Genomic DNA, 26,894 nt, shown 5'->3' on the forward strand with positions numbered 1-26,894 from the left:
AAGTCAATGACTTGGTATTCTCCATAATCATTCAACTATAACCATAATGTACTTTTTTAACATTTTCATCACCCCCCCAAAGAAAGCTCAGGCACACTTATGTCACTCCTCATTCACACCTCAAGCCTCTGGCAATCACTAACTTACTCTTTTTATATTTGCCTGTTCAGTCACACTACATGTCATCTTTATGTTTGACTTCCCTTATTTAGCATGTGAGGTTCACTTATGTTCCTTTTTATTGCCAAACACTGATTCCATTGTGGGGTATACTGCATTCTGACTGTCCATTTACTAGTTTATGGACATTTGAATTGTTGCCAATTTTTAGCTTTTATTAATAATGCTGTTTTGAATATTTGTATAAACATCTGTGTGGATATACATTTCCAAAGATACATAGTATTAAAATTGCTGGGTCGTATGGTAAATGTGTGTTTAACTTTTTAAGAAACTACTAAATTGTTTTCCAGAGTGATTACCATGTTACATTCTCAGTGGCAATGCTACATTGATTTTTGAATGTTAAAACAGCTTTCATCCTGAGGTAACTCTGCTGCATTTTCCATTTTCTATATTGCTGGACTTGGCTTGCTTACAATATTAAGGATTTCTGTGGCTGTGTTCATGAGAGACTGTGGTCTGTAATTTTATTTTCTTGTAATGTCCTTGTCAGGTTTTGCTACTGAGGTTATCATAAAATGGTTGGGAAGTGTTCCTTCTTCCTGTTTTATTAATGAGTTTTGTAGAATTCACCAATAGAAAATATCTAGTCCTGTTCTTTTTTTTTATTGGAAAGTTTTTTGATAATGAACTTACCTTTTTGATAAATATGGGCTATTTGGATTTTCATTTATCTTGTGTCGGTTTGGAAAGTTGTATTTTACAAGGGATTTATCCATTCTATGTAAGTAATTGAATTTGTTGGCATACTGTTGTTCATAAACATTTCTGTAATATGCTTTTAATGTCTTTATGTTTGTAATGTAGGATTTGTAGTGATAATCCATCCCACGTACTGACAATTTGCATTATTTTCTTTTTCTCTCTCTTATTCTCTTGAGCTAGTGATTTATCAATTTTATCAATCATTTCAAAGAAACAGATTTGGCTCTAATTTTTTATTTCATTGATTTCTGTGTTGTATTTCCACTCTTCTACTTGTTTTGTTTTTCTTTAAATTCATAAATGAAATCTTAGGCCAATGAGAGCTCTTTCTTTTCTAGCACTGTAGAATTCTCTCTCAGCACTGCTTTAGCTCATCTCCCCAAATTTGATAGGATTTCGATGAGAGGAATTAAGTGTGTTGTTTTTGGAGGCACTTTAAAAGTTTTTATTGCTGTTGATTTCTGTAAATATTTTTATTTTCTATTCCTCTTTTTTACTGGGATTACATTTATATTAGATATTTAATTTTGTACTATATGCCCCTGAGGTTCTTTTTTTTTTTTTAACCATTTTTACAAATATTTTGTTTATTTTAAAGAAGCTGGTCCAATGTCCATTTAAAACTCATATCCCAGGCCAAAAAGTACAAATAAAATAAAAAAGAACAGTGTTCTGTTGAACACACTTCTGCATGAATAACTTTATTAACTGCTAATGAAAATTAGAACTTTTCTGGGATCTTCTGCCAAGACTTTTATCTTAAAATGCTTTCTCTTCAGTGAAGCCGTCTTTGGAGTTAGTCGTTACTCTCGCGATCTCCGTCATCTCGACTCCAGCTTGCTATTTCTCTTCTTTTGGTCCAGACCCTCAAATTTTAAAAGAAACTTCAAGTTAAGGAAAAGTCATTTTTCCACAGTTCACTTCTCTGAAAAACTTCCATCTCCCACTGAAAGTCATAGTCCACGAGTGAAGCAATCACATACTAGAACTTCAGGGCCGGTTGGAAAGTCATTACGAACACTCGCATTGGTCAACCTTATTTATCACAAGCCTGAAAATGCACAGTCCTGGAAAAGGTGGTGGCCTCTCTGTGCACACATGTAATTTTTTTAAACAGGAGAGTGCGATATGAAGGGGGCTGAGGTTTGATCACCAAAAATCAGCACACTGAAAACAAGTGATCATGAATAATGGGCACTAGACTTCAAATTACCAGATGTTTTAAAGAGATGGGGTGCCAGTTTTCATTTCCGTTTTGAACACCACATTACAAAAGAACTATTTTTAAAAATAAAAAAGGATTGAGGGTAAAGAAAAAAATAAAAAGAATATCTAAATCATTGGATGACCCCCTGTTTGTTCTGATAAACTCCAATCACATCTTCCTCCTCCATTCCCACTTCTTTTGGAGCATGATTATCAGCAATTCTCGGGCCTGCAAAGAGAAACCTGAGTGAATTCATTGGAACTCCCTCTCTTGGACAGTATGCTTCTTTGAGTTTCTTGAGATGTGTTGTCATTTTCATTTTGAAGTGAATCGCACTGCCATCCTGTCCAGTGACTCTGAGTTTAATGTATTCTCCTTCCTTCTCATCCCCCAAGTCCTCAGTTGAAGGTTTTGCCTCCTGGTCAGACATGGTGACGGTGGCTTCACCCAGGGTCTCTGCACAGCAGGGACGTCGGATAGGCAGAACCTGGCTCCGGGGTTTACAGATCTGTCTCTCTTCCCCACAGCACAACACCACGGCTGGCTAGGCTCCTGAGGTTCTATTTGTTTTTTCCCAATCTTTTTCCTCTCATTTTTCTTCAGATTAAATACTTAAATTGATTTACCTTTAATTCCATTGGCTCTTTTTTTTTTATCTGATCTGCTACTTAGCCTATTCTGTGAACATTTTAATTTAAATGTCATAGCTTTCTATTGTACATTTTGTATTTGACTCTGTAGTTTGTAATTCTTTGCTATGATTCCCAGTCTTTTTATTCATTATGAGATGTGTTTTAAAGTTCCATGAACACAGTTATACTACTTGATTTAAAATCTTTATGTGTTTATTCAGGCATCTGGGTCCTCTGGATTTTGGTTTCTATTGATCATGTTTTATTTCATGAATGGACTATATTTTCTTTGTTATTTGTATGTTAAGTAATTTTGGATTGTTATCGTGAATGCTGTGAATAATGCTGTGTAGAGATTCTACATTTTGTTACGCTCTTCTGAATTTTGTTGACAAATTTTAAGGTGTCCGTTTACTTGGATAAACTCAAACTGCAGAACTCAATAGTTGGCATCAGTTGAAATCTTATGAATGTGAGTAGTTCATGGCTGAGCCAGACATTTGTCCAAGGTTATTTGGGGCTGCTTCTCTCTTGTGCTTTTGTTTCAAGAATTGCTTCTCTCATGTTCAAACTGTTGAGATTGTCCGTAACTTCTGGTTCATGATGTAGATCGGGGCTTGTCCCTAAATAGAAAATCATAAGAAACAAAGAATTTTACAAAATGCTGTTACTTTCTTATACCTGTCAACTCCCATTTCTATTCTTTTACATGTCCGGTTTTGGTTGCTCTTCAGCACCTTCAGAAAGCTGTTTTTGAATATTTTGTCCAGAGTTTATAGTTCTTATCTGTACTGTGTTAAGAACCACTTCACTATTACCAGATTCAGCCTCTATCCTAAGTTTAAAAAACAACACAAAAAGCTTAATATGCCATTAGTACACTCAACAAACGTAGAGTCTCTTATGTGTGCCTGACAAACATTGGCAATGCAACTATTAAAGACACAGATCCCTCCTTTCAGGGTTTTCACATGTCCGTAGAGGAAATAAATATAAACAGGTGTGAGAAATACATTAATAGAAATATCTACTTGGAAAGAAAGTGGCAGAGAAAATGTGATTGTTTCTCACTGGGCTAGGCAATATGGGCACACTGACAGGGAGAGTTTAAGGAACACATTCTGAAGGAATACTACATCCTGCTTGGAGTTTGAAGGATTAATTGGTATTTTCAGGCAAACTGGGAGGGATAGATGTACTATGCTTTCAAGTTTCAATATAGGGACAAGAGAGATGATGTAAAACCTAGAGCCAAGTTCAGCTGGAAACTTTAAAATCATCTGTAACCTCTCTTGCTTTTCCTTCAATTGTGTCTGACTTTAAGATTTCTCCCTCTTAAATCTACTGATTTATTAAATTCACATGTGACCTGGTCAGTTTTCTCTGGGAGGAGTGAGAGCTAGAACATAAGAAAAGCCTTAGGTTTTACACTGCTCCTGAAATTTGTCAGCATTTCAGACAGCTGAGGCAACAAATGGACCTTGATCACAGTGTTAAGCTCATGGTAAGACTTAATTTTTTAGAACTGATCAGTCAACAGTGTTAAGTCCTACTATCAGTGTATTTTAATACATCTGTTTTTGTCAGGGATCTTTGCTCTATTTGTGTAGGAGTTTTAGTAGATGTGCATTAGAGGCCCATTAGCTTATTTAACTTTTGCTAGTACAGGTAGTTCCAGGCCCATCTTAATGTCTAGAGTAACTGTTCGCCTTAGTAGTTGCTGAGTCCCTCAGAACACTGGCAGTGGGAACAAAGAAAATTTTAATCTTCCATTTGGGGAAGGGGATAGACTCAAATAATTTTGAAATATGGAGTCTCTTGATGGGGAAAAAGAGAGCTAGGAGGAAATGAATAAACCAGCAAGTGTTAAATTTTTGACTTGGTTAAGAGGTATCAGAGAGAAGCATAGTGCCCTTCAGTGGTTACCCATTGTTCTTAAGGTAAAGCTGAAATTGTTTTTTTTTTTTTTTAAAGTTTATTTATTTATTTTATGAGAGAGAAAGCATGAGCCGGGGAGGGCAGAGAGAGAGAGTAGGAAATTGAGAGAATCCCAAGCAGGCCCCAAGCCACAAGTACAGAGCCTGATGAGGGCCTCAAACTCACAAACCTTAAAATCATGCCGTGAGCTGAAACCAAGAGTCGGACGCTTAACTGCCACCCAGGTGCCCCAAAGCTGTAAATTGTTAATATGATCTGCAAGTCCCTACATGATCTGATAGCACAATAGCTCACTTATCTCATCTGTTGCCACTCTTCCAGTCATTTATTCGTCTTCTTCTCCCTTGCTGTCTGCACTGCAACCACCAAGATGTTCTTTTATCTTTTATGAGAGGTTCTTCTTATCCTAGAGCTTTGGTAAACCCTATTATTCTGCCTGAAATTCTTTCCTTCATTTCCCTTTTATCTTCCTCTAGCTACTTTCTCCTCTCCCAAATTAATTTTTCAGATATTTCGTGGCTTCTCCAAATAAGGTTATATGCACTAATAATCTAGCAGCTAAAATATAAGCTTTTTTTTTAAATGTTTATTTTGAGAGAGAGAGAGAGAGAGTGTGTGTGTGAGCCAGAGAGGGGCAGAGAGAGAGAGAGAGAGAGAGAGAAAGAGAGAGAGAGAGAATCCCAAGCAGGCTCTGTGCTGTCAGTGCAGAGCCCAATGCGGGGCTTGCTTCCACTAATTGTGAAGTAATTATCTAAGCCAGAACCAAGAGTTGGACACTTAACCTACTAAGCCACACAGGTGCTCCTAGAATATAACCTTTATGGCACCGAGTTTTCCTGTTAACTACTGTATTGTGAGCACCTAATACAGTCCTTTGCATATGGTATGTGTTCAGGAAATATTTGAATGAATAACTGAAAGAATAAATCCAGAGATGAATTCAAAATTCCATTTAACTAATTTTTGGTGAGAAATAAATATGCCAAAAATTAGTGTGAGGAATTTATTCCTACCACTTCCTATTAGAATAAGGAGGTAGATATCTAGAAATAAATAATCAATTGCTTTCAGAGATTTATTGTCTCACTGTTCGAGAATGATCCCTGGTTACAGCATAGTGAGGAGTGCCTATCAAGCTGTAGTACTCATTATGTAGATGCTTCCCAGTACATACACTGAATTGAACTACAGTGAGTAACATTATGTTTGACTTTTTGCTTAGTCTGTTACAAAGACAGTCATGTGCAAGAAGTATTGTAATTTTTTCTACACGCTACTAGGTTTTTCTTTAGATGTTTGAGCACCATTTTGATTACGCTTCTTCTAAAAAGATATGAAGAAATCAGTAAAAGATTACATATTTAAAGCTATTAAAATAAATGAAGTTTGATAGCAAAAATGAAATACTTACAAAGGGTACCTATATTGAATTTAAATGACTTATTACTTACTTTAATGAAAAAAATGAGAAAAGTATAGCTTTTAATAGGAGAAAATTATATCTGATGAAAAAACTGTAAGAGTTGAAATATTTTAGAAAGTGAGGATGTTGACAGTCCATCCTTGAGGATCTTTTGTAAAGACAATAGGAAAATATTAGCTGTAAAAGTATTTATCTCACTGAATAAAGACAACTAGCTTGGACAGGATCTCTCAATTATTTCCAGTTGTGATTATATGATTGCCTAGTTTCATTTAACATACTTACTCCTTTCAATAGGTCACATAGAATTATTTGCTCAATCATTTTTTTCCTTTTTATGTGTGTGCCTGAGAGTGTGATTGCTTGTGCATGAATGTTGTACTTTGTCTCTCTCTCTTTTGTTTCCTTATAGTGCCTGGCATAAGGGATTTGCATTTTAAGAATGAGGTTTACTTTTTAAAAGTAAGATTTGCTCTTATTTAGAATTTGAGATAAAACATCTCAAATGAGATGAGATGAGATTTAACTGAAATCTTTAAAACTTTCACATGATTTTTATTCTCCCTAGAGAGTCATAGCAATTGAAGGGTGCTTATGCCTTTGAGACTTCTGTCCCAAAGAAGAGCCTCTGCCACTAGGTAAGAGTAATTAAGAATAGATTGGGGTTAGAGACCAGTGAACTCACAATATTTTTTTAATTTCTCTGATTAAAAAAAAAATGCTCTCTTGGGGCTCCTAGGTGGCCCAGTCAGTTAAGTATCCTACCCTTGATTTCAGCTCAGGTCATGGTCCCAGGGTTGTGGGATCGAGCCCTGAGTTCAGGCTTCACACTGAGCATGGAACCTGCTTAAGATTGTCTGTTTCTCTATCCCTGTCTCTCTCTTCCTCTGCCCCTCTCCCCCACTGGTGCTATCTGGCTGTCTGTCTGTCTGTCTCTCTCTCAAAAAGAAAAAAAAGTTTCCTTGGTGAAAAATTCAGGGTATTAGGAAGTAATAGTCACTCCTAACATTGTCATTGAAAGTCAGTACTTATAACTTGGTATAGTTCCTTCTGGGTTCTTTTTTTTTTTTTTTTTGTCTTGGGTAGGCATTAGAATAAAAGGCAGCCTTTACCCATGTTTTTGGGATGTTGCAACCATGGTGTTACGGCTTGAATTTACTGCCCTCCCCCTAACAACAACAACAACAACAACAACAACAACAATGTTATGTTGGAGTCTTAACCTACATAAGGTAGGATGTGACCTTGGAGATAGGATTTTTACAGAGATGATCAGTTAAAATACAGTCATTTGGATGGGTTTTAATCCTGTATGACTGTTACCCTTTAAAAAGAAGAAATTTGGATACAGACATGCATAGAAGGAAGCTGATGTGAAGATATAAGGGGATATGAAGATGGTCATCTGTATGCCAAGGAGGAAGGCTTGAAACAGATCCCTCTGTCATAGCCCTCCAGAGGAAATGGCCCTGCTGATACCTTGATCTCAGACTTTCAGCCTTCAGACTATGTGAGACCACATATTTGTTGGTTAAGCCATCTAGTTTGTAGTACCTTGTTAACACGGCCTTAGCAAACTAATACATATGTATCAAATTGCCTTATAGCAGTTTTATAATTATAATTACTTAATGTCTTATTTTTCTAAAGTTTTCTTATATTTATTTCTTTGAGTATATTTTGTTTACTTGGGTATAACCCAACTAAATTGTGTATTTTTTTGAGATTATGTATTTTTCCCTATCATTTCATTTCCTACAGTATTTTATAGATGTATAAAAGATAATGTGTGATGCAAATAGGCATGCTTTTGATGAAAAACATTTATGTTATGTATAAGCAACACTATGTCCAATATAGAATTGAGTAGGAAGTTTTAAATTTTAGACTTTTTTTTTAGCTGAATGAACTTAGTTATTTCATATTCTTGGATTCTGATATATATATATTATATATATATTCGGATATATATGATATATACATATATATCATCTATATAAGATTTGTGTGTTTGGATTATGTGATTAGAATTTTTTTAAATTAATATAACCATATTATAAGGCAATTAGGGTAAAAAGAAAACAAGATGACTCATTGTTTCACCACTGAAACACTAACTGTTAAATTTTTGTTGTTTTTCTTATAGAGTTTCACCTATATAGAGAACTGGTTTTATTTATATAATTATAATTGCCTATGTGTTTGTGTATATAAATTTATTTTAGCTAACATATTACAAAAAATCATGTCTTATGATACAGCTTTGTCAACTAATTTAGAATGAGTATATAATATGCTATTTGTGTATATAGTGCATTCATAAATGCACTATAACTTTTCTATTTTTGGATATGTAGGATGTTTCCAGTTGTTGACCATGACAAACATGCTGAAGAGAACATTTTTGTGCATAAATATGTTTCCATTATTAGGAATATTTTTTGAAGTTCAGTTTTGTTTTGAATTTTTTTTAATGTTTATTTATTTTTGACAGAGAGAGAGAGAGAGAGAGAGAGAGAGAGCGAGCATGAGTGGGGGAGGGGCAGAGAGAGAGAGGGAGACACAGAATCTGAAGCAGGCTCCAGGCTCTGAGCCATCAGCACAGAGCCTGACGTGGGACTCGAACCCACAGACCGTGAGATCATGACCTAAGCCGAAGTTGGACGCTCAACCGACTGAACCACCCAGGCACCCCTGAAGTTCAGTTTTAAAAAGTGGGAGTTTTAGAGTAAAGAAATGTCTTTTAAGGCTTTTCATACATATTAAAATGTGTTTTACAGAAGGATTATGTAGTTTTCAATGGAATTATTTCTTACATATTCCAATTTGAAACCCAGTTTGCAGTACTTATTGATGATAGTTTTAATGGTTGATTTTTCAGCTACAGCTTACCATATTCTTGTTAATAATTTTTTAATTCCATGAATTTAGAGAAAATCCTCCCTTTACCATTATATATGAAAAATGCATATATGTATGTATATAAGACACACACACACACACATATATGTGATTAGCATTATTTACAGGTCTTGACCATCACATACTTTATTGATGAGTTGATATAGGAAGGGAACTTGTGTAACAGTGAATTCAACTGACATGTATAAGGTGGTAATTTTGACTCTAGGCAGATAGCTAGAAGTTCAAATCACTGTATCTGGGATTCTGGTGCATTTGAGTTGGTTTTAGACTAGCTGTGCTACCCAAAGTGTCTGACGTGATGGGTAGTATGGGCAAATGATAATGCTGATATTTGAATAGTTGATAGTGTAATGGTTACAAGAAGAATTATTATATATACACTGAAACAGAGGTTAAGTCAGTGGCTAGAGATGAATGCACACACATCCAGAGATAAGCACTTTTGAGAGCTTGTTGGGTGTTTGGGACCCCAGCTCTAGGTTGTCTCTACCCCTGACCTTCTGGCAGGGAGACTAGAATTAGCTCAGGAAACCAATGCAGAATCCCATTTTCCAGAACTAGGTAAACCCTGTGAGCATTAGAGGTTAAAAGTTTACTCCCCAGAATATCTGAATTAGAGCACAAAGCAGAAGGACTAATTCTCAGTCTTACCTGCATGGGACTGAATCCTTAGTACTCTGCTAGGGTTGAGCCTGAGGTTTTCTTAGTTGAGGCTCTTGGGATTTGGAAAAGCAGAGATTCAACCTTAGATAAGTTAAGTGACTTGCCCAAGATCATATTATCAATTTGAGATGGTGTCAGAATTGTGATCTAGGTCTTATGCTCACTTCTAATGTGGTACCTTCAGCTGTATAACACTGTCTTGAATGTTAAAATTAAGTATAACGTCAAAATTACTTCACAAAGTATAATTGCTGTAACATCTAAAAAATAACTTGCTACTTGAGAAGCATTTGTGAATAAACTAGATGAATCTTGATACATAAATATAAAGTTGCATAAAGTAAAAAATTTGTACGGTTTTATTATTTTACTTTCATTTTTATCCCATGGTCATTAGCTTGCCACATTTTATTGAACTTTTAGCAATATTAGGATTAAATGTTGAATTAATGCTGATACCTATAATGGTAGTCTTTCAAAAGTTTTGAAATGGGCCTTTCAAAAGTTAAATATCTATGTAATCTCAATGATGATGGAATTTATATTATAATGAAGATCAGCTTGGTTTAAAATTTTTTTAATGTGTATTTTTTTGAGACAGACAGAGCATGAGCGGGGGAGGGGCAGGAGAGAGGGAGACACAGAATCTGAAGCAGGCTCCGAAGCAGGCTCCAGGCTCCGAGCTATCAGCACAGAGGCTGACTCAGGGCTCGAACCCACGAACTGTGAGCCGAAGATCATGACCTGAGCTTAACCAATTGAGCCACCCAGGCGTCCTGAGAACAGCTTGGTTTTAGAAGTGATCTGTGGCAGACTTTCACAGTTGTTCTTTTAAGTTGTCACAGCAATAATTAATGAAACATAAAAATGAGAACCTACCATTGTTCTTATTTTGTAAATGAGGCAACATACCCAGAGGTTAGGAAAATGGAATGACAGTGGCACATGGGAAAATCATGCTTTTGAATTTGTATGATTTGTATTTGTAATAGATTTGGTTCAAGAAAAGTTACCTTTATGTGTGTAAGAATGTATGTGTGTGTTTTCTGATATAATAGTATGTGTGCTCATTGGAGATCATTTTGAAAATTTATGTGAAAGAAGAAATTAAAAATTAACAGTAATCTCATCACTCTACAATAATCATTGTAAATACTTCAGTATTTGTTGACAGCATTCCAACTGGTGGGGAAGTAAGAGCACTGGACTAAAAAGAAGGAAGCCTATATACTCTGCCTGTCCATTACGTTAGTTGTTGACTTTGGTTGTAAGAGTATCTTTATTACCAACTTTTTTTGTTTTTTAATCATGAAGGATCCCTTTTCATTCCCTCCCTTCTCTCCCAATTTCTCCTAAATTATTTTTAATAAGTAAATATTACTTTGTTTTTTAGTGAGGTAAATGGTTTAACAATACTGCATTTATCTACACTCAATGAAGGACAAAGGAAGATGATGTTTAGGTTAGGTAATACACTTTTAATTCAAGGGCATATAGTAGGTTAGACTTTTTGAAGTATTAAAAATAAATTGAGCATTGACTATTTGACTGTATAAAGGCGTAGGGTCTCTGTGAAGGGAGCAATTGGAATAGATAGTCTGTAATAAAATTCTTTTCAGGTTTACAGTGCTGGTACTCTGATTCCATCGCACATTGGTATGAACTTTCTTCCTCATTATTATTCCCCAAATGGTAATTATTTTGCTTTCCAGACTAGGAAGCTACTGTATCGCAAATTGTTGCACATGAATATAGTTATTTTAATGTGAATAATTTATGAGTTACGGACATGGTGTCACTCAAAGATAAACATTTTTTTGCCTAGTATCCATTTTATGAGAAACTGAAAGTAAAGTTATTCTTTGTATTTTTTATCAACTTTCTCCCAACCAACTGTTACTGAAGCTGATATCAAGAAAAGTTTTTAGCTTTTAAGGTTCTCATTTTTGAGGCTGAGTACTATGACGCTGTTATTCAGAATTGCATTCTTTGTTGTTATTTCTGGCAGTATATCCATCAAAATCTATCTGATGCTTGTATGTCGTACTAACAGTGTAAGTACTGACGAGGGTTTTCTGGTATCCTTCAGGTTTTACATTCTCTTTAGTGCCAATTCCAGCTGACCTTATTATTATAATGCAATCAGTGAGATGTATCATGGTACCTTTTTCAGAGTGCCATTTGGCTTACTTTTACTTTTATGTAGACACACCTCCAGTTTCATGCTTAGTAGATATTTTTCAGTGTAGACTTGATAAAGTCATCTAACTAAAAACCGCATGTCTCTTACCTTGCTGTAGTATTAGAGAAACATTGTAAATGCTCATTTTGAGAAAAAACAAATAAAACTGAGGTAAAATTTAGTCCTGCATTTATTCTTTAATAATTTCTTTATAAGAATAACATTTTAAAATGCTTTTTAATCAGTGAAAGGTATTTAATCCATTGTTTGTTTTCCTTCACTGACTCAGGGATGACAAAGCTGTATAAAAAGTGGGCATAGAAATCCAGCTTATTGTTTTGGCAATTTTAACTGATATTTTAATAATTCATAATTTAATAATAAAATATGTAATTAACACTCAGTACTTTTATTATTACAGTTTTTTATTATTTTTGTTAAACTCAACTTTTAAAGATGTGAGTACAGATTTGAGAATTAAAACGTTTAGTAATTAAAATGAGTTGTATCCAGTTTGACAGAAATGCTATTTTACTGGTAACACTAGACACTGAGGATAATTGTAAGCCATGTTTTTACTTCTTGTAGTTCTGTACATCATTTTTCCATGGGTATTGCTCAAGACACAAACTGCTGTGAACAGGTTTTCCTTCCTGTCAACCTGGTATAGTGCAGTGATTCAGCATATGGCCACCAGTTACTGGATACTTCTCTGCCAGGCACGATGATGGGTTATAGCAATTAAATACATGGCATATACTCAGGCCACACTAATCTAGTTAGAGACAGGAAATGAAAAATAACAATTACATATTGATAAATGCTTTCGTAAAGATAGTCCCAAGGTATACACGCTTAGGAAATAGCATTGAATTGGGGGATGGGTTAGATTTTAAAATGCTTTCCTTTAAGAAATAACTCCTGAGCCGAATCCTGTTACCCAGATCGAGGGGATTAGAAAGGGCATTTCAAGCATGTGCAAAAACCTGAAGAGATGTGAGAAAACATAGCCTTTTCTTTCTTCGTCCTGTTTCTCCATTGTGGGCTCTTTTTCCATAAAAACACTTTCTTTATATCCTCACTCTTTCCCTCTAGTACTTTTACCTCCTTACCTGAAATCGAAGTGCTTTTTCTTTCTTCCAAGTTCAGCGTGCCTGAAGATGAGCAAAGAATCTGGCGTTCTGCAGATACTTTGCTTCTAGATCACTTTTTAAAATCAACTGTTCCCAACAGTCCCTTCCTGCTTTGAAATCTATGCTGTACCTGCTGTATCATCCTTGTTCCATTATCTTTTAGCCTGTAGAATATTCCTCACGGATTTTTGTCACCTGGCTCACCATTTTCCTTTGTAGACTACCTTCTAAGCATCATGGATAATTTTCACCTCACAGGTAAAAGTTCCCTGCAGGGCAAGCCTCTCTGTTCATTCCTATTCCAACAACTTATATATTTATGCCACTTTAGCAACTGGCATATATGGCCAGACATCAAACTTTGGAATCACCAGAGCTGTTGTTTTAAAAATCTTGAAGGTTACAGTTACTTATTCTGATATCAAGATATCTTTTATTTTACCATTTCCATTAATCTGACTTTGCCCTCATTGGGACATCTGGTTCTTTAATCTCTTTACTTCATTCTTATTTCTACCAAATTCAGATCCAATTGAATATTGTTACAGTTATGCACATATGTGAGAGTCTTTGGTTTATTTGACCTTGGCACTCTTTTTTTTTTTTTTTTTGATCTCATAAAAACACATATATGTATATTCTGTATCTTAGTTGTCAGTCTGTCAGGGCTAGGGGAGAACCCCATAATTGTCTTGATTGGTTTATTAGAAACACATGGGTTTTTTTTTTTTTAACGTTTATTTATTTTTGAGACAGAGAGAGAGAGAGCATGAACGGGGTGGGTCAGAGAGAGAGAGAGACATAGAATCTGAAACAGGCTCCAGGCTCTGAGCTGTCAGCACAGCGCCTGACGCGGGGCTCAAGCCCACAAACTGCGAGATCCTGACCTGAGCTGAAGTCGGACGCTTAGCTGACTGAGCTACCCCGGCGCCCCTGTTTTGTTTTTTAACATTATCTGGCTTCTTGGTTTCTCCCAAAAATTTTTTAATGGTTTTAATTTTGGTGTATTTGCTCTCAGACTTTTTTCAGTGCATATGAAGACTGGTCATCAGGTATGCCTCAATAAGATGAAGAAAGATATTATGTATTTGGTAATTATCTTCTGTTCCTCATCCCATCCCCATTCTCAGTAATAAAATAATAGTCATGAGTCACTCTCCAAGTTGTGGTCTAGAATACCAGTATTGAAGGGACGCCTAGGTGGCTCAGTCGGTAAAGCGGCCAGCTTGGCTTATTTCATGATCTTGCATTTCACAAGTTTGAGCCTCGCATCGGGTTCTGTGCTGACAGCTTGGTCTGTGGGTATTATATTTATCATTCTTTTCCCTTTCATATGGTTTTAAAAACATATGTGTACATTAGCTGTATGTTGTTTCATTATGATTTTTTTTTTTCAACGTTTATTTATTTATTTTTTTTTGGGACAGAGAGAGACAGAGCATGAACGGGGGAGGGGCAGAGAGAGAGGGAGACACAGAATTGGAAACAGGCTCCAGGCTCTGAGCCATCAGCCCAGAGCCCGACGCGGGTCTCAAACTCACGGACCGCGAGATCGTGACCTGGCTGAAGTTGGATGCTTAACCGACTGCGCCACCCAGGCGCCCTCATTATGATTTTTTAAAAATAACCTTTATAAAATGCCTATACATGATTTTCTGAAAAAAAAAATTTTGGACTGAACATCATGGGTTTGAATTAATTTATTTCACTATCTTTCTTAAAATTCAGCAAAACACTATGAGATAGATACTATTATTATCCATACTTTACCGATGTGGAAGCTGAGCACAGATGTATATTTAAGTGACTTGCTAAGGTTATACATTCAGTAAGTTTCAGTGTCTAGATTTCAACCCAAGGAGTCTATCTCAAAGTCCAGACACTTAACCATTATACGTATAGTGCTTACATTGACTGCTAATCAGGGCACTGCAAATTAAACTGTGATGCTCACCATCCATAGATATGTCTGTATTTTTTTGTCTTTCTGTATGTATCTACATATATTTAAAATACCAGCAGATGTCTTCAGGGAACTAAGAATTAGATGGACAGTACCTTTCTTTATTAGTAACATCTGATTCCATAAGATAGTATGCTGATAAAACAACTAAGGGAAAATAACTTTGAATGTACCAATGTCTTGTCCAGACAGATTGACATTTTAGAATAAGACAGAAATAAAGATAATTTCAGGCATACAGGAACTCAGAAACTGTCCTGTTGATCATTGATGAAAGAATTACTAATGATGTACTCTAACAAGAAGAGCAGGGAACCGAGAGAAAATAGTAGTATGCAGGATGTAATGATGCACAGAGCTGTAAAACATGTTGGTAAATCTAAATATAATTTAAAAGGTTACATAGGAGTTGGGGCGCCTGCGTGGCTCAGTCAGTTGAGCGTCTGACTTTGGCTCAGGTCATGATCTTGCAGTTGTCGAGTTCGAGCCTCACGTCAGGCTCTGTGCTGACAGCTCAGAGCCTGGAGCCTGCTTTGGATTGTGTGTCTCCCTCTCTCTCCGCCCCTCCCCCGCTCATGCCCTGTCTCTCTCTGTCTCTAAATAAACATTAGAAAAAAAGTTAAAAAAAAAAAAAAGGGGGGCAGAGTGGTTAAGTCAGTTAAGCGTCTGACTTTAGTTCAGGTCATGATCTCACAGTTCGGGAGTTCCAGTCCTGTATCAGGCTCTGTGCTGACAGCTCAGAGCCTAGAACCTGCTTTGGATTCTGTGTCTCCCTCTCTCTTTGTCCCTCCCCCACTCACGCTCTGTCTCTCTGTCTCTCAAAAATAAATAAATGTTTTAAAAAAAAAAGGCATATAGAAGTTGGGAGGGGAAGAAGTATAGATGAGAACAAAATAGTAAGCTATGTTTGTGGTCCTTTTTGGGGATAGGGTAGTTATATTTGCTAACATCAGATTTGGCTAGGAAAAAATAACAATAGCCTACATTTTACTTAGCTTTTAGTATATGTTAGTTTGAAAAAAATTTACATGGATTATAAGATACACATGTATCTTAAATATGAATACATACTTGTGAAGGTGTATAAACCAGCCCTTCCTGCCTTTGTTTCCCTCTGTTTTAGGCAACCAGTGTTTTAATTGTAGATTCCAATTCTCTATCAAACTGTTACTCTGAGGAGGGTAGCTCCTTGCCCATTGTTGGACATTAGGGGCTGTAAAGTGACCATCACTTCTTCAAAGTGTCCCAGTGTCCAAATTGGTGCAATATCATCTGTTCTGGTTCTTTTATAGCACTCTGAGCATTTGCATCTGTCACTGGGTAAGCAAAGTCCAATTCTGAGGCAGTGTCTGTTCCTGTCAAGACCCCCATTTGTAGCCTCCAGAATTACTAGCCTCAGTCTGATTTGCTTGCTATTACTTAGGGCCTTCCCACTAAGGAATCTCTCACATAGCCATCTGTAGTCTTTGTCTCTCTTTTTGACCAGCACAACAGTTTCTGTTGTCATTTTATGCCTCAGAGGATACAAGAGGGACGGACATGTCTAGATTTAGCCCATCCCTGTACTACTGTAGTGCCCTCAGGTCTACTCATTTCATGGGCTCAGATGGCCAACCTAAGTGGGCACACCGTGATAGCTGCTTATTGATTCCAGTCACCTTCTGAATCCGCGAGAGAGTTCTTCTGGTGGCTGTTAACATTGCACTCTGATGCACCCCTGACGTCTGATAGTGATTTCCATAGGGCCATGCCCAATGTGAACATCTCTCTTATAGGTCTGGTTTCCGTGGCCCTCCTGCCTGAACATAGAGGCAATTGGCCCCTGCCTATGATTCAGTAACTACCAAAACGTAGCGGCTTTTACCAGTGTTCAATTCTTCCATCACTGCTAGGCAAACACCATGAAATTCAGCATACCAAACTGATCTATTTTTACCTTTTCTTCACTCAGAGTGGTGATTTTCCAAACAGGATGTTGTCCATTCACCTTGGAACTTCTGTCCACAAACAAGGCATCTCTTTGTTGATCAGTCAAGAACTGTTCATATGGCACTGTCCAACTGACGGTAGAATCCAGCAGCTTCTCACACAGTTTCAGAGTCAGTCCTCAGGGAAAAGAAACCCCCTGCTCCTGAGACTCTCCTCCTTGCATTCCCCAGGCAGCATGATCTTGTATAAACCATATTCATTTTATTATGTTTTGTACACTGCCATTCCCATTAGAGTCTTTCTTTGACATCATCCTAGACATTATGGCTATTTCAAGTTACAAGATCATTTTATGTCCTTCAATCATAGGGATAGCTTCAGTAAATCATGTACAACGGCAAGGTAGTAAATGCCCCTCAAATGGAAATTTTCTAGTCCAGTGTTGTAGCAGTCATTGCTGGGAGGCACTCACAGGCTCTTGGAACAAGCCCCTGTCTGTGCTCCACGTAGGGCTATTGCACAGAGAATTTGTTGCTCCCGGTGCTCCACCTTCTATTCTACAATGTGTGGACTCAGGCAGTCTTACTGCTTCCCATTTAGTATGTCCAATTAATATTACCTGAAGGGCAAGATGCCTTGTGGTTTACAGTACTAGGTCGGGGAAATGTTTCCCAGTCAGGTACAGTGTCAGTCTCCATAATACAATTAGATAAAAAAAAGATGCAACCACTTTGCATAAAGCCTGTTCAACTATACCAATTCTGCTACAAACCTTTACCTTAATCCCATCAACTCTTTAGTTTGTAATGTAGCTTCCGTTAGGACCTCATAGGTTTTGGTTTTGCAATACTGGGTGGGGGGAAGTGTTCCCCAGCCAGACATAATAGCCATTCCCATGAAACATCCAGGTAAAATTGATACAACTTTTTTACATAATACCTGGTTAAACACTCTTGCTTTCATGTCATGCCATACGTTAGCTTTTTATATTCTCTCAATCTAATTGCAGCCCAAGTCAGGGCCTTGCCAATGGGTTTTAGTGCCACTTTTGTAGGACTCCTGTATAAAGGAGTCCTGGAAACTTCTCTTTTTTACCCTCTTAGCATTTGACCCACTCTTGTGCAAGTCTTTGGGTCCTCAGGAAGGCATTGAGCAAGGGGACCCTGCCTTTTGATTCATCTGCCTTACAACTGTCCCAAGGTATAACAGGTCAGGTTTCTCATTGTAATCTCTGCCTGCTAACTTTTTAATTTTTTTTCAAAATGTGGTAAATAGGGTAGATTTGTTTGGGTCTCTGTAATGTTGCAAGACCAGCAGAAGATCTATCTGGCCCACCCAGCTTTTGTAGTGCTCTATTAAAACCTGTGTGTTAACCCCAAACTTCATTTTATTCATCCTATATCTTAATAACCATCTAAAGATTTCTACCCTGCTGGGATGAATCCTGTGACTCTCCCCTTTATGATGATTTTTTTGTTTTGTCTCTCAATATTTGCTTTATTCACCTTATTTCTTACTACCTGTTTAAAATTTTCCACCTTGTTGGGAAGAGTCCCTTGACTCTCCCTTCAGCCTTCTCCCATTCGCTAATTAACCTAATGTTTTTATTAGCATCTGTAAGACCCATAAGGGAAAGCTGAGTCACCAAATTTAATAAAGCTTCTAGAACTGTTTTTCACTTTTGTAGCAATAAGGTTATGTGAGGTAGCCATGTGAGAGAGACTCCCTTAACCGCATTTACCATGACTTGGATAATGGGTATATTCAGCGGTGAATATCCTGGTCATGAAAAAGCTTGTCTAATATGGTTTGTATGTGAAGCATATCAGCTGCTTCATCTGAGATGTTCCACTTCACATTTATAGGCAGTGGTGGGCTGTCCATTTGCTCAGGGTAAACAGACCTAGTGGTGACTTTTATCCAGTCTACCATGCTGGCCGTTCCCTCGAGAAAAATCTCCTGTGTGTCTAGATTACAGATAGCCATTTGTGATTTTTTCCGTAGTGAGTGGTGGGTCCTGTGTCAGCCCAGATAGACTCTTCCAACTCTGCATCACTCAAGACCAGATACTCCTCCTAAATTAGTCACTCTCCTAATCCATTTTAGTAAAGGTTCTTCAGGAAGCTGATGATACCAGTCTACAAAGTGAGACAACTTCACACTATATCCCCTAGTTTCAGCACTCCCTGGTTTTGTCCTCCCTCCATGTGGACTACCTTCTTGGTGACCAGAGGTCTTAGAAGTATTCTCTGTTGTTTCTGCATAATTTTTCCTTTGGGGAGTGGATTTGAGGGTAGTGGCCTCAGCCCAGACTGACTGAAATTTGAAGTTTGTCTATCATCAGGGTGTGACTCGGCACTTTTAATTTTATTTTAGCTCTCACAGCTAAAATAATATTACTATCTCTTGGTAATAATAACCAAGAGATTGTATATTTTGCCTGTTTCTTATTAATTTGCATTTCTTTATGCATTCAGCAAACCAACTCCCAGGACGTTGGATTCATCTGCAAGTTCCTTTGGTACCTTTTCCCTTTAGCAGCTGAGCACAGCACAGTTGCTGCTCCATTGTGGGTGACCATGTGACCCCCAGGAATCAAAAGTTCTTCATCCCCCACCCTTTATCCTTTCTCTTCCCAAGCCACATGTTTCTATGAGCCAGGCCCATTCGGGCAAATATCACTTCTCAGATCTGTAGCACATCTCCCGTGACTGCCACCGGTTATAATTCTGATGCCAGTTCTGATGCGTGTTTTCCCCTATATCACTAAGCATTTGACTCCGTTTAGACACTGTCTAACCTGTCAGATCCCACAGGTTAAAGGCTGAGTCCTGTAAGACTGCCTGCTTCCCACCCCAAATGCAATCCCAAGTCCAGGTTATTGTGCTATAGATGGAGTTTCTATCACCCCTTCCCTGGGTTCAGTTAATTTGCTAGATTGGCTCACGGAACTCAGAAAACATTTACTTACTAGATTACAAAAGGATATAGCTCAGGAATGACCAAATGGAAGAGATGCATAGGGCAAGGTATGGGAAAGGGGCATGGAGCTTCTGTGGTCTCTGAGTATGCCACTGTCCCTGCATCTCTGGCTGTTCACCAGTTTGGAAGTTCTATGAACCCCATCCTTTTGGGATTTTATGGAGGCTTCATTACATGGACATGATCGATGAAATGTTTGCCCATTGGTGATTGAACTCAGTCTCTAGCCCTTTTTCTCTCCCCAGAGGTGTGTGGTGGGGTGGGAGGTCTAGATTGAAAATTCTAACCCTTTAATCCCAAATTTGATTCCCCTGGCAACCAGTCCCCAAAATGAGATTACTTTAAAGTCACCTCATTAACATGAAAAAAGATATCTTTGTTTCTCCCCTCTGTTAGGAAATTCCAAGGGTTTGAGGAGCTCTATGCCAAGAATGAGAACAAAGCCCAAATATACGTATATTTCTTATTATAAGTCACAATATCACATCAGGCCATCTCTCAAAAAGCAGAAACTGGGGCACCTGGGTGGCTCAGTAGATTAAGTGCCTGATTCTTGATTTCAGCTCAGGTCATGATCTCTTGGTTTGTGGGCTCAAGCCCTGCGGCAGACTCTGTGCTGACAATGCAGAGCCTGCTTGGCATAATCTCTCTCTCCCTCTCTCCCTGCTCCTCCCCCACACATCCTCCTTCTCTCTCTCTCTCTTTCTCTCTCTCTCTCTTTCTCTCTCTCTCTCTTTCTCTCTCGAAAAATAAATTTAAAAAAAGCATAAACTATAGTTCATTCAAGGACAGAGACAGACATGTTAATAACTGGAGATTTTAACACATTCCTCTCTAAGGCAGATCATATTCATGTATCAAGTGTATTGAATACCTTAAATATGATCAAGAGTGGATCTTATTTATATCAAACTCTAAACCCTGACATTAGTGAACCATAACTTATTTTTAAGTGCACATGGAGTGTTAATGAGCATTGAACATGTTAGAAGCCAACAAAAAAACTCAGTGGATTCCAAAAAAGAGAAATAATAAAAACAACATTCTCTGATCACAATGCAAAGTACTAAGAATGAACAAACTCATTCCAAAAACAGCAAGGAGAAAAATGATTCACAGAAAACCTTGGCTAAGTACCATCAAATGACAGAGCTAAAACAATTTAGTAAGGAGCTTGATGTCCTTTATTCAAAGAAAAACAATCCATGGACTGGGGGAGTAAGATACCTCACAAGCAGCAGAGCGCTCCTCCTGAGGAATTTTGGGCAAGAGGGATTTTTATAGAGCATTAGTAGCTGCATTTTAGAAACAGGGCATGACTAACTGGGGTGGCATATCTGACCTTATTTCAAACAATTAAGGAACAAGGAAATAGGTATAGAGCCCAGTGTTGGCTTGGCATTTGGGAATGGGCTGACTGGATATATTGCATTTCTGGTCAAGAGTAGCATTTACAGGAACACAAAAGTTCAGTTTGCTGAAGTCACGTTCTGGGTAGAAATGCCTAGAAGTTTATTTCAACAATAGAAAACACAGATGATAGAAAAAATTGATATATTAGTGATCAAAATAAGTGACATTGGATTGTGTGTGTGTGTGTCTGTATGTGTGTATATATATAACAACATAACTGAGATTGTAATGTGGGGAAAAATAAAATTCAGTATATATTTTTTCACAAGAGATTATAAGTGGTAAAAAGGATAACAAATGATCCAGGTAGTTAGCAATCCTCCTCCTCCTCTTTCCACTGCCCCAAAACACTAGCTAACTTTATAAAAATACACAAATATGGCTTTAAGATAAAAAGAATAAAGATGGTTACTAACTGATTATATTTTTGTTTACTCATGTGGAAGGAATGTAAGTTATTTTAATCCCACCAAGTATATGATTGTTTGTATATTCCCTTATGGTTACACCTTGAAACTTTCATCCATGCATATTTTATTCCTTAACTTCAATTTTGTTCTGATATAGAGTTAATAGGTTGCTTTATCTTCTGATCTAGATCATAAGGCTGTGTTCAAGTCTTCTGTGAATTGCAATATTTGAAATAGTTTGCTGTGATGAGAAAGGAAAGAGAAAAAAAAAACAATGGGCAGTTGGATTAGTGTTTGTCACTACCACCGATAAGCTTTGTTATTTCCTCTTGAAACGGTTCTTGTTTCATTAATCCCCTATAAGGCCTTCTTATGCCATTTAGAAAGCAGTTCTTGTAGGTTAGGGATATATCAATATTTTGCCTCTATAGAAAATACCAGTGCACTTATTTGATCTGTAGCTTATTTATTTCAGCAAGTTTACCATTGAACAAAATAGTCATGGTATTTCCAATGGGTGCATGACATGATAAAGGTCCTAACTGATTGAAGATCCAAACAAAGAAAAGTTAGAATACATAGCATTTGCCTAGACATTAAAAATTACTCATTTGAGGGGCGCCTGGGTGGCGCAGTCGGTTAAGCGTCCGACTTCAGCCAGGTCTCGATCTCGCGGTCCGTGAGTTCGAGCCCCGCGTCAGGCTCTGGGCTGATGGCTCAGAGCCTGGAGCCTGTTTCCGATTCTGTGTCTCCCTCTCTCTGTCCCTCCCCCGTTCATGCTCTGTCTCTCTCTGTCCCCAAAATAAATAAAAGTTGAAAAAAAAATTACTCATTTGAAAAGAGAGTAATAGGACAAAGTATATGAATTTGCAAAGTTGATATAATGTGAATATACACATGGTAGAATCAAAAGAGTCATTATTTTTAAAAAGCTTAAGAGTTAAAAATGATTGTTTTATCATAACACTGTCCCAGTTTTTTATTACTTCATTTATTGTATACCATGCATCTGCTAATGTTGATTACCATCTGTGTGACAAGCACTGTGCTAAGTGTTACAGGTAATACGATGAACTGTAGTTTGGGACAATTCTCTCTCTCTCTCTCTCTCTCTCTCTCTCTCTCTCTCTCTCTTGCATATTTTATCAGGGTTTGTTCTAGATTATCTTTTCAAGGATTTTTGTAAATAGCTTTGAAAGAGATATTTAGGGCACAGGGCAGATTTATTTTTAACCATGATAATAAAGGTATCTCTAAGGCAAAAAATTGGCCAGGCTTGCTAGCAGCCCCTTTAAAAGATTGGAGTTTCTATATGTGTAGCATCCACTTGGACTTACCCTACATCAGCCCTGAGGATTTTGGAGGACAGAGGGAACCAATGCTAGCAGGAAGCTTATACAGCCTGCTGTGCTTGAGTAATAAAATCTTTTGTCTCTGACCTGTGAGCCACCTGTCTTTTGCCAGCATTTATGAAACAAGCAGGCTCATTTTTAGCTTGCAAGTAGGGGAAAACCTCAGACCTTTCCTTGTTCTGGACCCAGTAGAGACTGGGATTTTGATCTTATAGGATTTGTTTTCTAGTGGAGGAGACGGTAAAACATCTAATTACTCTATGCTGTAATAATTGTTCTGATGAAGAAGCACAGTTTGTATGGAATCTCCTAGCAGGGGCACTTTATTTACCCAGTTAACCTAGTTAGGGAAAGTCTGGAAAACTTTCTGGAGGAAGCGACATGATGAGAACAGGAGGATAAGAGTAAGCTAGCCAGGCAAAATACAGGGATGGGAAAAAGTTAATACTTCTTAAGATTGTGTGTGTGTGTGTGTGTGTGTGTGTGTGTGTGTGTATAATTGCCTTAGGCTTTTCTGTTTATGAATTACCTTGCTAGCACATGTTAAACTCCTGAAAGATGGGACTATTTCACATCCTCCACAGGTTTTATTCTGTACTCGATCCTCATGTGCAAAGCATATTTCTTCATTTCTTGTAAGCTGCATATAGTTGAGTTTTTTTTTTCCTCTTAAAAAATATATCCAGTTTGACAATCCTTGTTTTTAAATTGGAGTGTTTAATATCTTTATGTGTAATGTAACTATTGACATGTTTGGCTTTAAAGATACCATATTAGTTTTGTCTGTTCAGTATGTTTTTCTCACCTTTCTTGACTTCTTTTGGATTTATATATTTTTCATAATTATTCAGTACCTGTCTCTGTTAACTTTTAGATATATATTCTGTTGCTATTCTTTTAGTTGTTACCCTGGGTAGATATTATAATGTACATATTTGATTAATTAAAGAGTAAAATTAGTCCATTCTTGTTATCCTTCTCCAGACTTAGTGCTATTGTTTTCATTTATCTTAATATTTTATATCTTTTAAACCCTTCTTCTCATTGTCATTATTGACATACATAGTAAATATTTAGATTTACCCATATATTTATTCTTCCTAACTTTTATTTCTTCTTGCTTCTCTAGGCGTCCATCTGGGATTATTTCCTTTCTCCCTAAAAAATTAATTGTAGGATTTTCTTTGTTGAACATTTCCTGATTACAATCTTGAAGTTTAATTTTTCTTTAAATAGCTTTGAAAATTTCTTTACCATTATATGTTCACATAGTGCTTCTGCTTCATTTTTTCCTCCTATCCTTCTGGAGGTCTTATTATGCATATGATATATATGATATATATGCATATAATTGTATTCTACATCATTTTTTCCCCTCCGCTTTCACCCTTTGTGCATATTCTTGAATCTTTTTTTTTGCTATGTGTTCTGCTTCACTAATTCTTTTTCTAACTGTATGTACTCTGCTGTCAAACTCATTATTAAATTTTTAAATTCAGTTATTTTACTTTTCAGTTCTAGAAAGTACATTTTATACTCTTATGGTTTCCTGTTAGTTGCTGAAATCCTCAATCTTGGTTTTTAATTCCTGGAACGTATTATTTATGATTAGTTAAAATTTTGTGTCTGATAACTGCATTATCTATTCATCTATGTATTTGCTTCATTATCTAGTTACCTACATGTCTTATTTTCCTTGGCTTTAATTCCCTTCTTGTCTTTTAATCTGACTGGTTGTTTTTGATTGAGGCTTGAATAAAGTACATCAAAAGTTATAGAGCTAATTTGAAGCTTTGGAAGCTTTGGTACCTCTGCTGCCTCCAGGGGTAATTGCTTTTGGTTCATGCTGGTACCTAGGCTTAAGACCCCAGCAATCTCAGAATGTCAGAATTCAATAAAAAATTGAGATGATTTGAGTTGATGCTTGGTCTCTGTAAGGGCGTGTCTGTTTCTTTCCTTCTTAATTGACATAAAATTCACCATTTCATTAAATTGACCATTTTAAGGGTACAATTCAATGGTTTATAGTATACTTGTAATGTTACGTAGCCATCACCACTGTCTACTTCCAGAATATTTCTGTCACCCCAAAAGGAAGCTCTGTGCCTCCTAGTTCCCCATCCCTCCAATCCTCTGGCAACTACTAATTTGCTATTTGTCCCTATTGAGTTGTCTATTCTAAATGTAATCATATAATATGTAGTTTTTTGTGACTGGCTTCTTTCAATTAGCATGTTTGGGCTTTTCCTCCCCCATCCTTATTTCTGGGGAGTATCTCGCAAGCAAAAAGCTTGGGGTGTTTGAAAGAGGTCTTCCCTTGTAAGTCTCTAAACCATAGGTTTTCCATGGGTATGTTAAAATTTACGTTCAGATTCTCAGCCTTTCCACTGTGGCTTTTGTGGTGGGCATTTGCCTTGAAGGGAAAGAGTCCTGGGCTGGACTTAATTTCTCTGCGCTTTCTTCCTCTCTGGATCTGGCTGCAAAGCCAGATCATTGTCTTGGCAGCTCTCTGATGTCTTCAAATATTGTTTTTGTATTTTTAAAAATCTCCTTGGGAGCATAGTGGGATTGGGCTCCAAATTTTGCTAAAGGACGAAATTCATTTATTCAACTAGTGTTTGTTGAATGGCAAGTATATGCCAGATGCTAGAGGTATATAGCAAATATACAAAGCAGGCAAAAGTCTCTGCTCCCATGGAGGTGACAGTCTAGGGAGAAGCAGTAGGAAATAAACACACACCTAAAATACATAGTATGTCAGATGGTGAAACTTTCTATGGAGCAAAGTGTGGATAAGGATAGAGGGAATTCTGGAGTGTTTGCTGTTTTAAATTAAGTAGTTTAAAGAAGGTGTCTTTGATAAGGTGACATCTGAAGAGAGACTTGAAGGGAGAGAATCAAGTGGAAACTGGGGAGAGACCATGGCAGACAAAGGGAAAAGCAAATAGGCATGAATGAATGGAGAATGTCAAAATAAGATTGTGGCTGGAGCAGAGGTGAAGTTTGTAGATTAGATCTGATAGATGAAGGATGGAGCAGATTATGTAAAGGGCTGTATGAGTTTGAATTTTATTGGAACTGAGTTGGGAAGCCAGTGGAATACTATGAGTAGAAGAGAGACATTATCTGCTTAGAAGGCATAGATGGAAGCATTGGCTATTAAGAAGGTGGAGGAGGAACAGCAAAGTATCCCCCAAACTGAGACGGCGCTTTGAACCAGAAAAATGAAGTAGGCAACTCCATACAGTTTACACAGAGTTTTATTTAGGGGGGATCAGGTGGATGGCAATTTACAGCAGCTGCATCGTTATTTTCCACAAAGTCTGGACCTTAGTCCACAGATTTTATAGAGTGAGGGGACACCTAGAGGGCATTACAGTGTATCAAAGGGTTCACATGCACTAAAGGGTTTGCATGAGCCTAATTGACAGCTAACTTTTTTTTTTTTTAATTTTTTTTTCAACGTTTATTTATTTTTGGGACAGAGAGAGACAGAACATGAACGGGCGAGAGGCAGAGAGAGAGGGAGACACAGAATCGGAAACAGGCTCCAGGCTCTGAGCCATCAGCCCAGAGCCCGACGTGGGGCTCGAACTCCCGGACCGCGAGATCGTGACCTGAGCTGAAGTCGGACGCTTAACCGACTGCGCCACGCAGGCGCCCCGACAGCTAACTTTTAATTAGATCTTGTGGCACCACCTGTGAGTCGGGAAGGGGAAAGACTGTTATCTCTAACAGATTCATGGGAATCTGGGATGTTCCCCATCTTGGCCTTGGAGGCCATTTCTAACGTATGTGTATTAATCTCCAAGGAGCCCAGAACATGTAGCCCTAAGAGAAGTCCTTGAGCCAGC

General features: G+C 37.4%; 2 protein-coding genes across 11 annotated transcripts in view; one reads left to right on the forward strand and one right to left on the reverse strand.

Moving 5' to 3' along the window:
* Positions 1-26,894, forward strand: part of NBEA (neurobeachin) — a 685,885-nt gene that overhangs the window by 30,821 nt on the left and 628,170 nt on the right. The window lies entirely within an intron of this gene.
* On the reverse strand, positions 1,445-2,669 carry LOC122481362 (small ubiquitin-related modifier 1-like). The gene has a single exon (XM_043576807.1). The coding sequence runs from the start codon at positions 2,523-2,525 to the stop codon at positions 2,226-2,228; it is 300 nt and encodes a 99-aa protein (XP_043432742.1). The 5' UTR covers positions 2,526-2,669; the 3' UTR covers positions 1,445-2,225.

The sequence above is a fragment of the Prionailurus bengalensis genome, chromosome A1, assembly GCF_016509475.1.
Source record: "Prionailurus bengalensis isolate Pbe53 chromosome A1, Fcat_Pben_1.1_paternal_pri, whole genome shotgun sequence".
NCBI lineage: Eukaryota > Metazoa > Chordata > Mammalia > Carnivora > Felidae > Prionailurus > Prionailurus bengalensis.

Bases quoted from the DNA above. Each gene is read 5' to 3' on its own strand.
- LOC122481362 (XM_043576807.1), bottom strand. From the start codon at position 2,525: ATGTCTGACCAGGAGGCAAAACCTTCAACTGAGGACTTGGGGGATGAG.